At 40.8% G+C, this 16,901-nt stretch overlaps 1 protein-coding gene across 1 annotated transcript in view; it reads right to left on the reverse strand.

The window, feature by feature from the left end:
• Positions 1 to 305: 305 nt before the first annotated feature.
• SP2 (Sp2 transcription factor) overlaps positions 306 to 16,901 on the reverse strand; it is an 870,724-nt gene continuing 854,128 nt past the window's right edge. The window contains exon 7 of the mRNA XM_044054737.1: positions 306 to 1,336. Coding sequence (XP_043910672.1) covers positions 1,080 to 1,336 — 257 coding nt within the window. The 3' untranslated portion in view covers positions 306 to 1,079. The remainder of the gene's footprint in view (positions 1,337 to 16,901) is intronic.

The raw sequence follows: 16,901 nt of genomic DNA on the forward strand, positions 1-16,901 counted from the left end.
AGTGTAGTGTAGTGTCTTTTTCTTACCTTCTACTTCTGCCAAACACTGAAAGAACATCCAAGATGATGAGGATGACATTAGTGGACGTGCCTAGCTGCAGGAAACATTTTATCACTATTTCCCATTGTGCAGTGTACAAAACGGCTTCAGCTTTTCACCTCCATGCCATCTGCAGACTTGCATGGAAGTGAAAAGCTAAAGCCCTTTTAATTAATATTAGTAAACAGTAATAAGAAAAAAATAACATTAAAACACTTTGCCAGTCAGCACTAGCGCTCTGATGTATAATCAAGCAATTACAACAATAAAGATGGACTTATTTTTTAATTTAAAGCTCAAATAATAGGCAATATATTTAAGCAGTAGCAATATATCAATTTTACATTATACACATTCTTCTTGCATTTTAAGGTTAGAAACTCAAATCAATACTTTAAGAAAATGGGATCATCGGTAGATTAAGTTTTTCATCTCATGATTCAGTAAGAACCTAAGAAATGAGAGAAGCATATGTGTGCACTCATACATCCTTCAAGCATACTCTCACACACAACTTCATTATTTGCTGCAGCAAGTCTAAGGCAACTTTATCAATAGAAAACAACAGCATTACCTAAAACGTTTTGCACTTACAAAGCGGGAATGTGCTACAAGACAAATGCATTGGTTTTTAACATACTGTACATGTTTTCCCTCTGTTTTTTTTTTCTTTGTTTCTACACAGTCACTTCTTCCTTCAAAGCAGTGCTTCCAATAAGGAATACAAGATGCAGCATCGTTGGCAGATGCATAGTTCATTTCCACTGATCTCAGTCTTTAATTCTGTAAGCACACAGGCTCTCCTTAGATGAAGAAAATGCACTTGTGGCATTCAGTGTCCTCATACTTCAGCTACTGAAAGTAAATTCTCGAGCAGCCTTCTAAAAATAATTCTGCAGAAATGTTACAGTATACAGCAGGCACCAATGTTAGCACCACACTGCCACTTGGGAGCCCTTACAAATGTTCATACCAGCTGAAAATGAAAGCAATCAGGAATATTTTAATGCTGACACGAGAAAAGTACCACAGGATTGTCTTCAACACTGCAATGCACTTGTTATATGTCTTGATTTTTTTCTTTTTTTATCTGTTGTACATCCATTACATACATTAACCTTTTTGGTTGGAGTAGGGGTAGAGTTCTGCCTTAATAGACAGCGAGCAGTTCCTTCTGTTCCATTACAGTTAATTATCACAAGTTTTTTTGTGACAAGATGAGTTTTATAGTGCTTTGTCAAATGGTCACTTCTCATGAAACGTTTCTGACACTGCAGGCACTCAAAACGCTTGTCACCTGAAAAAGCAACAGAAGAATGTTTTAAAGTTCTGCATATCACTGTCAACTACACAAAACAGCACAATACTTAAACAGTGCCACATAAAATGTGTACAGTGAAACAAAAACAATCTGTAGTCATATCAACAAAAATAAAATTAAACATTACAAGTATGCCTACATACGAGTGTTTCAAACCAGGAAGTGAAGCAAACCTAGTAAGATGACATTCTGCTGTGTCAAATAATGTAATGTAAAGCCACTATTCCACACATATAGTGGCTAAACACTTCTCTGTTTTGTGAAGCTGACTTTTTCTAAGGTATAATTACAGTGCGACTAGGTGCATTTAGCTGGGCACTTTTTTTAGGACAGTAACAAGTAAAAAGAATTAGTGCAGGCCCTTATGAGGTACCACGGTAGCCTGTATCAAAATGCAGTGAATATTTTAACAAAAATGGAGGAAAGATCTATTACTATTAACGGTGGGCTAGACTCCTCCAGCATCAAAGACAAGAAAAAGGGAAATGTGCCACATGAGATTCTGGATGAGGAAGCACTCATCCAGCTTATGAAACTCTTCACTAAGAACAAGAACCCGATGTAGCAGCATGTAAAAATATGAGTCACATAAGTAAAAGCACACCTGGCAGACCGTGACCATACCAATGTTTTGTCAAAATATGAAGGAGCTGTCTACAAAAACAAAAGTAGGAAAATAACATGAAACTTTGGAGAGCAGTCACAACAGCTACAAGGGAAAGGAGGAATGGTAGAAAACTTGAGAACAAAGCAGGAAAATTGAAACAAGGAAGAGATCAGTAAGTTCTCTAAATGACGAATGGAACAGTAGAAAAAACAACTGGTGGTAGGTTTAAGACAATGTGATTAAGAAATCTTTACGTACTTCGAAACAGAAAAGAGCAATTGATTGATTTGGTCAAAATGTCTATAGCAGGGGTAGTCAGATGATAGGGGGCAAATGAGGTCCTGGGCAACATGCTTATTTCAGGAACAAGGGACAGCAGCAAGAGGTATGATGCCACATGACACAAACAGGAGGAGGACACAAATAAATACAGTCATTTAATAATACAACAATAAATACATTTTATTTTGTTGACCAATTTCAGGCTTAGCCCAGGTGAAATACAAACTATTTCACAAACAAAAAAATACAAAACAGAAATGTATGTAATAACAGAGTGTTTCAGACTAATTACAGAGAAAAAAAAAATTCTAGTGAAAACAGTGCAATATACATTACTTACTAAACCAGGCCAGTCTTCACAGTTGCTTTAGAGAAGAGAAGAGACTCGCAAAAGAGCTAGATTATTTTAACAAATCAAGTACGCTGACTTACTTTTCTTGTACATTCAACAGATTATATCTTACAGAAAACATGCTCAAAGCTTTCTATCAACCTAAGATCAGCCCAATCGCTCCCTGTACCATCATCCATAAGATACTGTTACTAGGACTCTCCAAAACTCAGGCAAAAATGTAGAAATAAATACCTAATATGAAATTTACCCTCAAATAATGAATGCCAGATTAATGTACAACAAATTTCCACATCCTAATGTGCATTTGAAAATCTAGCATCAAATATGACAAACTTCCTTCAAATCAATCCAAGAACCTTAGATAATTACTCATATTTCAAAACCACAGTCCAAAATTGTCTTTTCCAAAAGGCCCAAAGCAAGTGAAATCAACATACTTGAACACCTAAATGCTTAGAACCATTACCACCAAGCAAAAGTTATGTGCTTACCATAACATTCCATCTGTGTTGCCCAATTTCATTCTTCAACTGTTGGGTTCGGATCTGACCCTCGGCTCCGACTTGGCCATTACTTTAGCTCATGGCCACCAAAAACATCTCAAGCTCCTCCCTTACCCATAACGCACCAACCCCTAAAATACCTCAGATCTTGTTTGTTGGTTTACATAAAGTAGGAAGTACTAATCATATTCCTGATTGAAGAAACCATAACTGGAGCTAAACATGAAAGACAGTGGTGTCCTTATCAGCTCTAGTTCTTCCAGAATACTGTGAAAAAAGTTAGGGGTTGGTGGGTGTGAAGTTGAGGAAGAATGAAAATGGACAACACGGATGGAACGTTATGGTTAGTACATAACTTTATCTGATGTTGTCTGTTTTCATTCTATCAGCAGAATAATATAAGGCAGCCGAAACGACCACGATAAGGACACAGTTCCAACATTCACAGTGAAGATATAAATTTGATTCCAGCATTCATAGTAAAATAACGTCTTTATTTGTGCACACAGGTTAGCACTTTCACTTTCCGCTTCTTCAGATCATAAAAGTGCAGATCAGAATCAAGTCCTTAATATATACTCTAAGCCAACCAATCACAAAACACATTTAATTAAATACAATTAATGAAAATTTTAAAAATACACTAACCTATAACCTACCAACTGACAGATAAAACAGTTTCTAAAAAACTATCATATATTACCACATTTAGATAAATATTACTACATTACTGCATCTTTTACTATATATATATATATATATATATATATATATATATATATATATATATATATATATATTTTTTTAAATATACTTTCAACAGAACAAGATAATATACAAAATAACTTAAAACATATATTGTCACATAACGAAGCATGAGAATATAATTATAATAACTCACTTTTTAAAAAAAAATGTCTTACTTTTTAAGAAGTCTCCTTGACTTTAGAACAGGCCTTAAAGAAGACCTTTCATTGAGGCCACTACCTCTATCAGATCTAAGTCTCATGATCCAACATGTCTCTTTTTTTCTCTGTAGCATTACGAATGTCCCCCTCTCTTATATTAGGTTATTCATCTTCTCTATGAAATTTTTCAGACTATCAATATCACCATGCCATAAAAAGAAAACATCATCCACAAAATGTCGATAAAAGGGTATACACACTGTTTAAAAACTTCCTCAACAAATAATTCTTCCTCTTTCCATTGTGCCAAAAACATGTTTGCGTAACTGTTGGCACAAGAGGTACTATTGCCACACCATCACGCTGTAAATACATTGTCTGATCAAAAATAAATACATTGCTTTCAAGGACTGCTTCTAAAAATGAACATATTAAATCAATCTGGACAGGGTTATATTCACTATGTACAGATAAATATTTCTTCACAACTGCTATACCTTCCTCATTCGGAATAATAGTAAAAAGAGACTGTACATCTAAAGTGACAAAACATGTAAAACATACAGTCTGTATACTTGTGCAAAATGCAAACAAATCAGTTAAGAACTGCTTAGTATCCTTCAATACTCTTAAATTCAACTCAAGTATTGGTCGTGACATTTTCTCAATATAAATCGAGAATGGCTCAGTACTCCATCCTCGACCAGAGACAATGGGTCTCGTGGGTGGATTTAATTGATTCTTATGTACCTTTGGAAGCCCTTGTATCAAAGATATCATAGGATATTCTATCATCAAAAACTCTGAAAGTTCTTTATCAATAGTTTCACTCTTAACCAAATCTTCTAACATCCTACATATATTAACTTGTATCTTATCTATAAACTCCACGTTCAATAACTGTATAGAATTTCTCATCGTTTAACATTTGTTTCATGGAATTATTATACCATTCCACATCCATAACTACAATAGGGCCACCCTTGTCCGCTGGTCTGATAACTATGGTGTTATCATCTTGTTACCTTTTTAAAGCATCCCTTTGTTTAAAATTCAAATTATTCAAATATTTATCACTAGTTTTTCTAAATTCATTAGTACAAAATAACTGATAAATATCATCCTCAACCAACTTATAGAAGGCTTCAATTAATGGACGGTTATTTGGTGTATACAAACTAGGTTTTTTAAAAACATGCATGTTACCGTTGTTGTTATTACCAAACTCTATTCTTAACATAACATTCCTAATAAAAAGTTTCATGTCTGTCAGCACATCTGCTAAATTATTACATATAGCAGGAATAAAATTCAGTCCTTTATTAAGGATGGATATTTCCTCAGTGTCTAAAATTCTTTTTGATAAATTCCAAACTAAGTTCCTGACCTGTGACCACATTTTCTTTAACGTCTGACCGGACTGTCGCTCCAGAGATCCCCTTCTCTTCTGTCTGCCTTGACAGACAGACTGTGGCCCTCTCAGGCCTCTGTCCACTGCTATGGGTAAAGGGAATTGATGAAAATTGTCTAAATGTGAAGATTCACCATTAACACATACAGTCATGTTTTCTGTTAGTGTCATTTTACGTCTAACTACTTGCTGTGTAGCTACAACCTTTCCATCATTAATTTCATTGTTAACACAAGTATTTGGTGGATTCTCAACAAGTACATCAGTCTCTGTATTATCATTCACAGATACTCCAATGACAGTATTTCTTGCCGCTATTGCATTAGCTTGCATTACCCCCGTATGATTGTTATCGGAGTCAGTCACCCGATGTGACATATTAACATGCTGCCCAGAGTGGTTATATATCTTGTACCCTAGGCCAAGTAAAGACATAGCCTAGCTGGAAATCCCTAGTATCTCTGTCTATTTTGTTCTTTTTTTGTTGTAGTAGACGCCTTTCAAAAACTGTAAACACCATCCAGAATATTACAAAGAAATGTATCTATTAGTGCAGCAGGAAAGCAATTGTATAGGGTAAGTTGTTGCTCTAAGATAGATTGCCTTAACATATCTTCTTCTGGTTTAAAAAATTAAATGAGCAAAGACAAGTACTTACTGCTTACCTCTAAATTCAGTTGCTGCCATTTAGTTAGTAGCTCCGGGTACTGCGCACCACACGTGGGCATTTTCAGAACCCGGAGACCTCTCAGAACAATCTTTCTAGCTAAACAAGCTTCAAAGTGTTGTCGTTGTGTGGCAAGTTTCTTCAGTTTCATTAAATCATTCTCTAATTTCTCAATCTTGTTTCATAGATTATCCAAGTTCCCTTCATCTAACGGCTCCTCTGTACCAACACTTCTTGCATCATAAAGTAGGAGGGGATTTACGGTATTCGTCACTACCGCTTGCAGTCTATCCACTACATTTCTCTTATTCAAATCAGACACACCTGGTCCATTCTCATTTCCAATTCCACTCCCCTCAGCCATGTCTCGGCAGGAGCCAAATCAATATAATCCAGAAATTTGTGAAATAGTAGGAAATAGACCGAAAGTTTAGATATAAGAATAAACCAAACCTTAAAAGGTTATTATGTCATCCCAGTACTAGTACTTGTATAGAAAGAAGGATGAAAGGTACTTTTCCTTGTGAAACATGCAACTTCTGTACATATATTAGTTCTAGTGGTAGCTTTGATCATCCAGTTGCAGGGAAACATTTTGAATTCTCACCTCATGCTGATTGTAATACATCTCGTGATCTATTTAGCGGTATGTGAGGTATGCAAGTCATTTTATGTGGGAAAGACTAATAGATTCTTGAAAAATAGAATTAGGGAACATCTATATGCAATTAGAATCAAGTCTCCCACTAATGCATTATCTAAACGTGATGAATTATGGAAATGAACACTGTTTTAGATTTTTAGTGATAGATCTTATTTCCCCTAATATAAGAGAGGGGGACATTCGTAATGCTACAGAGAAAGAAAAGAGACATGTTGGATCATGAGACTTAGATCTGACAGAGATAGTGGCCTCAATGAAAGGGCTTCTTTAAGGCCCGTTCTAAAGTCAAGGAGACTTCTTAAAAAGTAAGTTGTTATAATTAGATTCTCATGCTTCGTTATGTGACAATATAGGTTTCAAGTTATTTTGTATATTACCTTGTTCTGTTGAAAGTATATTTAAAAAAATATATCTATATATATTGCAAAAGATGCAGTAATAATGTAGTAATATTTATCTAAATGTGGTACTATATGATAGTTTTTTAGGAATTGTTTTATCATCTGTCAGTTGGTAGGTTATAGGTTAGTGTATTTTTAAAGATTTCATTAATTGTATTTAATTGTGTTTTGTGATTGGTTGGCTTAGAGTATATATTAAGGGCTTGATTCTGATCTGCACTTTTATGGTCTGAAGAAGCGGAAAGTGAAAGCGCTAACCTGTGCGCACAAATAAAGACGTTATTTTACTATGAATGCTGGAATCGAATTTATATCTTCACTGTGAATGTTGGAACTGTGTCCTTATCGTGGTTGTTTCGGCTACCTTATATTATTCTGCTGTTTGATTATTTACTTTCTTGGTAGTGGAACATTTACTCAGCGGGTAGCATTATTTCTTGTACTTTTTATTTTCATTCTATCCTCAACTGTTGCGACTGAGTCCCCAGCTATCTAAAATCCTGGGTGGATTCTAAGGAAGGATATATCAGCACAGATGAGCCAAAGGCTGTTCGTCCTCTTGAGACCAGATCCAGTTTATAATGAGTAATAAAGGTTTGAGGATTGGCCCAAGTTGCAGCTGCACATATGCTGTTCATGGAAGCCCTAGAGAGGGAAACCAAAGAAGTTGCTATGGACCTGGTTGAATGGGCTCTTAAAGGTTTTGTTATGGACAACCCAACTTGTTGTAAATAAATGATATCCAATCCATCAGCCATCTGGATAAATTTACCTTTGGAAATGATTTGCCCGATTTAGAATCTGCAAGGGACACAAATAATTAATGTCTTCCTAATTTCTTTTGTTCTATGTAAGCAGAAACATAACTGTCTGTGGACATCCAGTAAATGCAAAGTACAGTTATGTACACTTACCATAAATGTAGCAGTTGAGTGTATTCACTGTTGCAGTCATGACATTTGGGTTATCCCTGCCAGGGTAGCCCTTGGCCGGCCCAAATACCAGAGGCTTAGTATTTCTGCAGCAGTTGCTGTCACTTCAGGACTGACGTCAGGTCGTCAGTAGTATAAAGTAAGGCAGCTGACACCATTACATCTGTTTTTCTTGCCCTAACCTGTCAGGAGCCCCAAAGTAGGAGCCAGGTTCTAGTGGAAGAACCCCACCAGAAGAAAGTAAATACCAATATGTCCCTTGTAAGGAAAGGAGAACAATAAGGAAGAAAGGTAACAAAAAGCAAAGGGGGGAAGGAGGGAGGGGAAAGTACAGTTTTGTACCTACCATAAATGTAGATGTTCGAGTGCTAATACAGCTGCAGTCATAACAGATGGGTTATCCTGCCGTCAGGCGGGTCCTTGGTCGGCCGAATTCCAAAGTCTAGGTCCGGCGACGGTTGTCGTCGCTTCTTCCCTGACGTCAGTGCAGCAGGGGTATGAAAGAACCAGCAGACGCCATTTTCTTCAGTTTTTCTTGCCCCAGATGTCAGGTGCCCCCAGAAGGAAGGCAAAACATAAACTTATGTAATAATGCAATGCAATATAATCAAAAAACAGTAGTGTGCCATCAAATACACCATAAAAAAATACCCCAATCAGGTTGTATGAGGAGGTGTTTGTCATAAGGCCTGTCCCAAGTGGGGAGGGAAACCTGGACTGCAGCTGTATTAGCACTCGAACATTTACATTTATGGTAGGTACAAAACTGTACTATGTTCATCGTGCATACAGCTGCAGTCATAACAGATGGGTTGAATCCCAAAGCTAAAAAGGGGTGGCAGGCACTAAGTGGAACTAGGAGGAGCAAGGATGCCCTGCAAGACTGCTGTGGCAAAGCCTGCTCTAGATTTAGAGTATAGTGGAAGGTGATAGTGTTTGGATAAAGTGTGCACAGAACTCCAAGTAGCTGCTTCCAAAATATCCCTGGTAGGAACCCCCCCTGAGGAAAGCTGCAGAGGTAGCTATGGCCCTTGTGGAGTGAGATCTGATGCTTGTTGGTACAGTTTTTCCATAAAATGAGTAACAAAAGCGTATGCAGTGGGCTATCCATTTTGAGATTGTCTGTTTGGAAATAGCCTTTCCTTGAGCACCTGTAGCATAGGACACAAAGAGTTGCTCTGATTTTCTGAATGTCTTTGTTCTGTCCAAATAATAACGAAGTTGTCTGTGAATGTCCAAGGAATGTAGTAGTCTTTCCCCTTTGTTTTGTGGGTTAGGATAAAAGGTAGGTAAGTGGATAGTCTGATCCAAGGCTACACTGGATACTACCTTTGGCATAAAGGAAGGGTTGGTTCGTAAGGAAACTCTGTCCTGATGGAAAATGATGAAAGGTTGCACAGCCATGAGGGCTTGTAGTTCTGAAACCCTGCGTGCCAAGGTGATAGCCAGAAGGAAGGCTGTTTTCCATGACAAATATAGCAGTTCTGTTGAAGCAGCTGGCTCAAATGGAGGCAGGGTCAGTTTTTCTAAAATGAAGTTGAGGTCCCAAGCAGGTACTGGTGATTTCCTTGGGGGTTTTATATTCTTAGCCCCTCTGAGGAACTGTCTTAAGAGAGGATGAAAGAATAAAGGAGGATCAGTGTTGTAGTGTGCAGAAATGGCTGAAGCATGGATCTTGGAGGAGAAGGAAAGTCCACTGTTTAACATCTCAGCTAGGTACTGTAATATTTGAGGTAAATTTAGTAACCAAGGATTCTGGCCCTTTTTCTGATTCCAGGCACAAAACCGTTTCCATTTGGCGGAGTAGGCTTTTCTAGTAGAAGGTCTTCTGGCCTCCAAGATGATATCCTGCACCTCCTGGGAGAGGAGAGTCTGTTGGGAAATCAAGGAATCCTCCATGCGGCTAGATTGAGGGTTTTCAGTTGACTGTGAAGAGTTTTGAAACTGTGCTGGGTCAAGAGAAGAGGCACTAGAGGCAGGATCTATGGTGGGGAATGCGTCAGGCTCCTCAGGAGTGGATACCAGTGTTGTCTTGGCCAGTCTGGAGCAATGAGAATCATCTTTGGCCTCTCTGCTCTGGCTTTTAATAGAACTTTGGGCAGCAGAGGAAGAGGTGGAAAGGCACAGACTGTCAATGTTGTCCAATTGAAGGAAAGTGCGTTCACCTTCCAGGCCTGTGGATGATAGGTCCTTGAGCAAAATTTGTTCAGTTGGTAATTTTTATGGGTAGCAAAGAGATCTATGCCTGGCCGTCCCCATGCCTGAATTATCTTTGCGAAAACTTAAGGATGCAACTTCCATTCGTGAGGATCTGTCATATTTCTGCTTAGATTGTCTGCCAGCGTGTTTTCCTTGCCTGGCAGGAATTGTGCTTGAAGTTGGATTTGCAATTCCACAGCCGTGTTTCAAAGGGACATGGCTAGTCTGCACAGGGGGTATGAATGAGTTCCTCCCTGTTTGTTTATGTACCACATCACTGTGGTGTTGTCTGTCCTTATCAATAGCTGGCCTGGATGCAGTAGGTCTTTGAAGGCCATAATAGCATTTTGTACTGCTAGCATTTCCTTTTGATTGATGTGTAGGTGCTTTTCCTTTTGGGACCATTTGCCCTGAATGCACTGATCTGACATGTGCGCCCCCCAGGCGTAGTCCGAGGCGTCTGTTGTGATGATTTGATTTGCTTGAGGCATGCAGAAGGGGAGACCTGTGTTTCTTTGGCATGCTTGAGCCCACCACAGAAATTCCTTTTGAAGACATGGAATGAGTGGCATAAAGTACAGTTTTGTACCTACCATAAATGTAGATGTCCGAACTGGATAGCATCTGCAGTCATAACAAGTGGGTTGTCCTGTCGTCAGGCAGCCCTGCAGTCGGCCGGATTCCAAAGTCCGGTCCGCTTCGCTGATGTCGCACTCCACCCGACGTCATCTCTGTTGGTCTTCGGGTATAAAAGCATCAGCCGACGCCATTTTCCTCAGTGTTTCTTGCCCCAGATGCCAGTAGCCCTCTTGCAGGGTAAAATTTGGATGGATGCCAATGTTTCCAAATAGATAGAGGTAAACACAACAATAAGCATATATGTACATATATACAAACAAATACACCATAAAAGACTCCCCCCCAAGAGCTAGCTATTAGGAGGGTAAACACCCTAGGAGTACCACAGAGGGAAGGAGGGAGGGTGACTGCAGATGCTATCCAGTTCGGACATCTACATTTATGGTAGGTACAAAACTGTACTATGTCCTTCATGGATGCATCTGCAGTCATAACAAGTGGGTAGAATACCATAGCCAACTAGGTGAGGAGGATAAAGGTAGGTCAAGGTGTGTTTAGGAGCCCTTGCAGTACAGCGGTGGCAAACCCTGCTCGATCTGGAATAAAGAGGCAAATTATAATGCTTGGCAAATGTATGCACGGAGGTCCAAGTAGCCGCCTCAATAATGTCTTTGGTTGCCACTCCTCGTAAGAAGGCTGTGGTAGTGGCTGTTGCCCTTGTAGAATGAGGTCTTATGTTCTGTGGAATTGGTTTTCCATGGAAGGAGTAACAGTATCGTATGCAATTTCCTATCCATTTGGAGATTGTCTGTTTGGAAATAGCTTTTCCTTCCCTTCCTGTTGCATAGGCTACAAAAGTTGGTCAGTCTTTCTGCTATTTTTGTTCTGTCCAAGTAGTAGCGTAGCTGTCTATGTACATCCAATGTATGCAGTATTCTTTCCCTCTGTTTTGTGGGTTGGGAAAGAAGGTAGGTAGGTGGATTGCCTGGTTTAAAGATACTCTGGATACCACCTTAGGCATAAATGTAGGATTAGTCCTCAAGGACACTCTATCTTGGTGGAAGATTAGGAAGGGTTGCACTGCCATTAAGGCCTGTAGTTCTGAAACCCTCCTTGCTGAAGTAATTGCCAGTAGGAAAGCAGTTTTCCATGACAGGTGTTGTAGGTCTGCTGTTGCTGCTGGTTCAAAGGGTGCTAGTGTCAACTTTTCTAGCACAAAGTTTAAGTCCCAAGCTGGTAATGGTGGTTTCCTTGGAGGTTTTACATTCTTGATTCCTCTGAGGAACTGCCTGAGCAAAGGGTGCGAAAAACAGGTGGATCAAAGCTGTATTCTGCTGAAATAGCTGATGCATGTATCTTGATGGAGGAGTAGGACAGGCCTGAATGAAGAAGTTCGCCAGATACTCCAGAATGTTAGGCATATCTATGTTTGACACATCTTTTCCTCTTCGGTACTCCAAATGACAAACCTTTTCCATTTTCCAGCATAGTTCTTCTTGTTGAAGGTCTGCGTGCTTCAAGAATAATGTCTTTAACTCTTTGGGAAAGTTCTGGATTAGCTGCTGCTATGTGATGTTCCATGCAGTCAGTTGCAGCGTTTTTAGGTTTGGATGTATGATGCTGTAGTTGTTCTGAGTTAACATCAAAGGCATCAAGGGTATTGGCCACATGTTGTTCCGAGACATGCTCTTCAGTAGTGGGTACCAGTGTTGTCTTGGCCAGTTTGGGGCTATCAGGATTATCCTTGGACGCTCTTCCTTGATTTTTAGTAGTACCTTGTGTATCAAAGGAAGAGGTGGGAATGCATATGCTGTTAGGCCTTTCCAGTTGAAGGAGAGTGAGTCCACTTTCCATGCTAGTGGGTGGAATGTCCTTGTGCAGAATTTTTGAGCTGGTGATTGAGAGGTGATGCGAATAGGTCTATCTGTGGCATTCCCCATTTCTTTGAGATGGTCTTGAAGATGTCCGGTGCAGCTTCCATTCGTGCGCATCCCAAGTGGTTCTGCTTAGTATGTCTGCTAGAGTATTGTCTTTCCCCGGTACAAATATTGCCTGTAACTGAATGTTGTAGCTGAGTGCCAGGGTCCACAGCTCCAAGGTCATTCTGCATAGGGGGTATGAATGAGTGCCTCCCTGTTTGTTGATGTACCACATGACTGTGGTGTTGTCTGTCCTTATCATCAACTGGCCCTCTTTGAGGAATGGTTTGAACTTTTGGATTGCCAGTTTTACTGCCAGCATTTCTTTTAGATTGATGTGCAGGTGAAGTTGATCCTGTGTCCACAATCCTTGCACGCATTTGTCCAGCATGTGGGCCCCCATCCTAGGTCTGAAGCGCCTGTTGTGATGGTCTGGCTTGGTTGACATCTGCGGAAGGGCAGGCCTGGGTTTGACTGGCATGCCTGAGCCCACCATAGGAACTCCTGTTTTAAGCATGGAATTAGTGGGATTTCTGTTTCTAGACTGTGTCTGTGTTGGGACCATAAATTCTTTAGGTACCACTGTAGTTTCCTCATATGTAGTCTGGCAAATGGGACCAAGATTATGCATGATGCCATGAAGCCCAAGGCCTGTAGAAATTTTCTTGCTGTTAACTTGTTCAGTTTTGTTAGTGCCAAGAAGTAAAGAGGAAGTTCTTTTGTTTTTCTGTAGTCAGGAATGCCATTTGTTGTACTGTGTCCAATTCCGCCCAAGAATGTCCTTGTTTGGGATGGTATCAGCCTTGACTTTTGTAAATTGACTGTGTATCCCAGTCCTTGTAGCAAGTAAATGACCCTTTGTAAATCTGTTGTCAGCTTGCTTTTGTTGTCCCTTGTAGCAGGCAGTCGTCCAGGTATGGGTAAATTTGAATTCCCTGTAGTCTGCAATGGGCGATTACTGATGCCAGGCATTTTGTGAATACTCTGGGCAGTAGATAAGCCAAAAGGCAATGCTGAGAATTGATAGTGCTCTGATCCTGCAAGAAATCTGAGGTATCTTCTGCAGATTGGTCGAATGGGGACGTGCAGGTATGCCTCCTTGAGATCTAGAGTTACCAGCCAAGACTCCTTGCCCAGCATGGGAAGAAGTTGCTGTAGGGTCAGCATTTTGAATTTTGGGACAATGATGTATGTATTTAAGGTGGACAGGTCGAGAATTGGTCTCCAACTTTTTTCCTTTCTTGGAACTAGGAATAGTCTGGAGTAGAATCCTTTGCCTTGTTCTGCTGTTGGCACTCTTTCCACAGCTCTCATGTTTGCTAACTCCATTATCTGGCGAGAGCCTCTGTTTTTGATTTGGAGGTAGATTTGGCATTCCTCTTTGACTGGTAAAGTGTGGAAGTGAAACCGGTAACCTTGATCTATGGTTTGTAAAATCCACTTGTCTTTTGTTATGTAGTGCCAGTTCTTTGAAAATAAGGTTAACTTTCCGCCTAGAGGAGCTGCTATTTGTTCCCTGGTAGGCGGATTTAGGATTAAGTCACTGTGGTTGTGCTGATGTAGTGGCAGTGGCTGTGTCTGTGCCTCTGTTGTTACCTTGCCACTGTCGCCTCTGTAGGCACCTCCTCTGGATTGGTTTCTGCCTCTGGAACGCCTATTCCTGCCCCTTTGAAATTTTGTGGAGTCAGGAAAGGACCAATTTTGGCAGGCCAGTTTCTGCTAAACCTTGGGGGTTGAACCTGCAAGAAATCTGTAACAGTTTGAACAGATTTTGCCTTTTCTTCCATTTTCTTCATAACCTGCTGGGCAGGTGTACCAAACAAACTTGTCTTGTCCATAGGAGCATCTAGCAACTTAGCTTTAACATGATCCGTAAAGCTTGTTCCTTTAGCCATGCATGCCTTCTTATCACTGTGCCTGTCATGGCTGATCTAAATGAAGCCTCCAGTGCATCATAGCCACATTTTAAGGAATGGTTGCTAACCTGTTGTATGTTATTTACCATCTCTAATACATATTTCTTATCAAGAGATTCATCAGTAGTTAGTTTTTAGTTAACTGATCAAGCATAAACTCTTGGTATTGTATCATGTGAAACTGACAGTTTAAAGCTCTAGCTGAGAGAGTAGCTGAAGTGTAGACCTTTTTACCCCATCTGTCTAGTGACCTTGCTTCCCTTTCAGAAGGAATAGGTTTTTTAGCTGTGGTCGCGGCTACTGCCTTGGGACCCTGGGATATAGTTTCTGGGTCTGCAAGTGGGGCCTTGTAAAGGTGGTGATGAGTATCTGGCACCCTGTAAAATCTGTCTGGTTTGGCAGGGGCTGGGGGTAAAGAATCTGGAGCGGAGCAAACATCATTGAAAGCATCATCCACCACAGAGAGAACAGGAGGTATAGCTAAGGGCCTGTGCTGTGGGAGGTGCAGAAAAGTCCTGAGTCTTTTTCTGGAGTCTGAAAAATCCTGTTGCTGCCATTGGAACTGTTCTCGCATGGCATGCAAGGTTTCCCCAAAGGAGAATTCTTCTGGTGGGGAAGCAGCTGGAATGGATTCTTCAGCATCAGAATCTTCAAAATTGGAGAAGGGAGCCTCAGGCTGGTCAGTTATGTCTGATTCATCCGCAGAATCATCAGAAGACACTGGCTCAGGGGGCTCTGCCCTAGGTCTCTTCTCTGGGGGCTGAGAGGCCCTGTCTGGGTGAGATTGAGATCCTCTAATTAAAGAAATTAAATCTTCTGCCAAAGAAAGCATTTGAGAACTAGAAGAGGGCCTGGATGAGGGGGGTTTAACAGGCACTGATTTAGTAGTCTTAGCTGCTTTAGCCCTGGCGAAGGCCTTAATGGACATGGCTGCTGGAGGCCTAGCAGCACCACGTGCTGGGGTAGAGACATCCAAGGGGATGGTGTCTGATAAGTCAACCACCGTAGTGGGTAAAATTTCTGAGGTCGATTCAAGAATTGTAGCCGGGGCCTCAGTTGTAAGAATAGGTTCAGCTGTACTTTGAGCAGTTTTCTCGGTTTCGCGAAACCGAGACACTTTTGCTTTGCCGTGGTTTCGCCGAAACCGTCGGTCTTTATCTTTGCTTTTGGAAGATTGGGTAGTCGGAGGATCCGACGGCATAATGTACGCAAAATCAGTACCGAAAAACTGTTCTGCAAACTCCGACCGACGCCGGTTGAAAGAGGCACAGGCCGAGCAGGCTGCTACGCCGTGGGCTGGGCCTAAACAAGGCAGACAGTAAGAGTGGAAATCTTTATGAGGTATTTGTTTCCCACAGGTTAAACAATTGTTAACTTTTTCTGACATCGGCTGAGGCAAGAAAGAGTCCCCAACGGGGTACTTAGCTTTAGAAGTCTTCGAAGTAGAAGTAATCTCTGGATCCGACCGACCGCACTTGCGAACAGCTTCTGCTTCGCGCCACGCCGCAAGAAAGACGGGGAAAATGGCGTCGGCTGATGCTTTTATACCCGAAGACCAACAGAGATGACGGGTGGAGTGCGACATCAGCCGAAGCCGGACCCGGACTTTGGAATCCGGCCGACTGCAGGGCTGCCTGACGACAGGACAACCCACTTGTTATGACTGCAGATGCATCCATGAAGGACATTTGTTTCCAAACTGTGGCTGTGTTGAGATCATAAGTTTTTTAGGTACCACTGAAGTTTCCTCATATGCAGCTTTGCACATGGGATCAGCAGGATGCAAGATGCCATGAATCCCAGAGCCTGCAGGATTTTCCTTGCAGACAGCCTGGTGAAGGTTGCCATTTTTCTGAAGTATTGAGATAGTTGCCCTTGCTTCTCTGGCGTGAGGTAGGCCATCTGGGTATTTGTATTCAAGCTGGCACCCAGGAAAATTATTGTTTGAGAGGGTATTAATTTTGATTTCTTTTTGTTGACTGTGTATCCCAGAAAGTTCAACAACTTTATTACAAACGCCAGGTGTTTCAGAAGTATGTGCTTGCTGTCCACTTGGATCAGGCAGTCGTCCAGATATGGGTATATTTGTATCCCTTGAAGTCTGCAGAAGGCAATTACTGATGCCAGGCATTTCGTGAACACTCTGGGCGCAGTAGATAAGCCAAAGGGCAATGCAGAGAATTGATAATGGGTTGAAC

The sequence above is a fragment of the Protopterus annectens genome, chromosome 13.part0 (assembly GCF_019279795.1).
Source record: "Protopterus annectens isolate FY-2018-M chromosome 13.part0, PAN1.0, whole genome shotgun sequence".
Classification (NCBI taxonomy): domain Eukaryota; kingdom Metazoa; phylum Chordata; order Ceratodontiformes; family Protopteridae; genus Protopterus; species Protopterus annectens.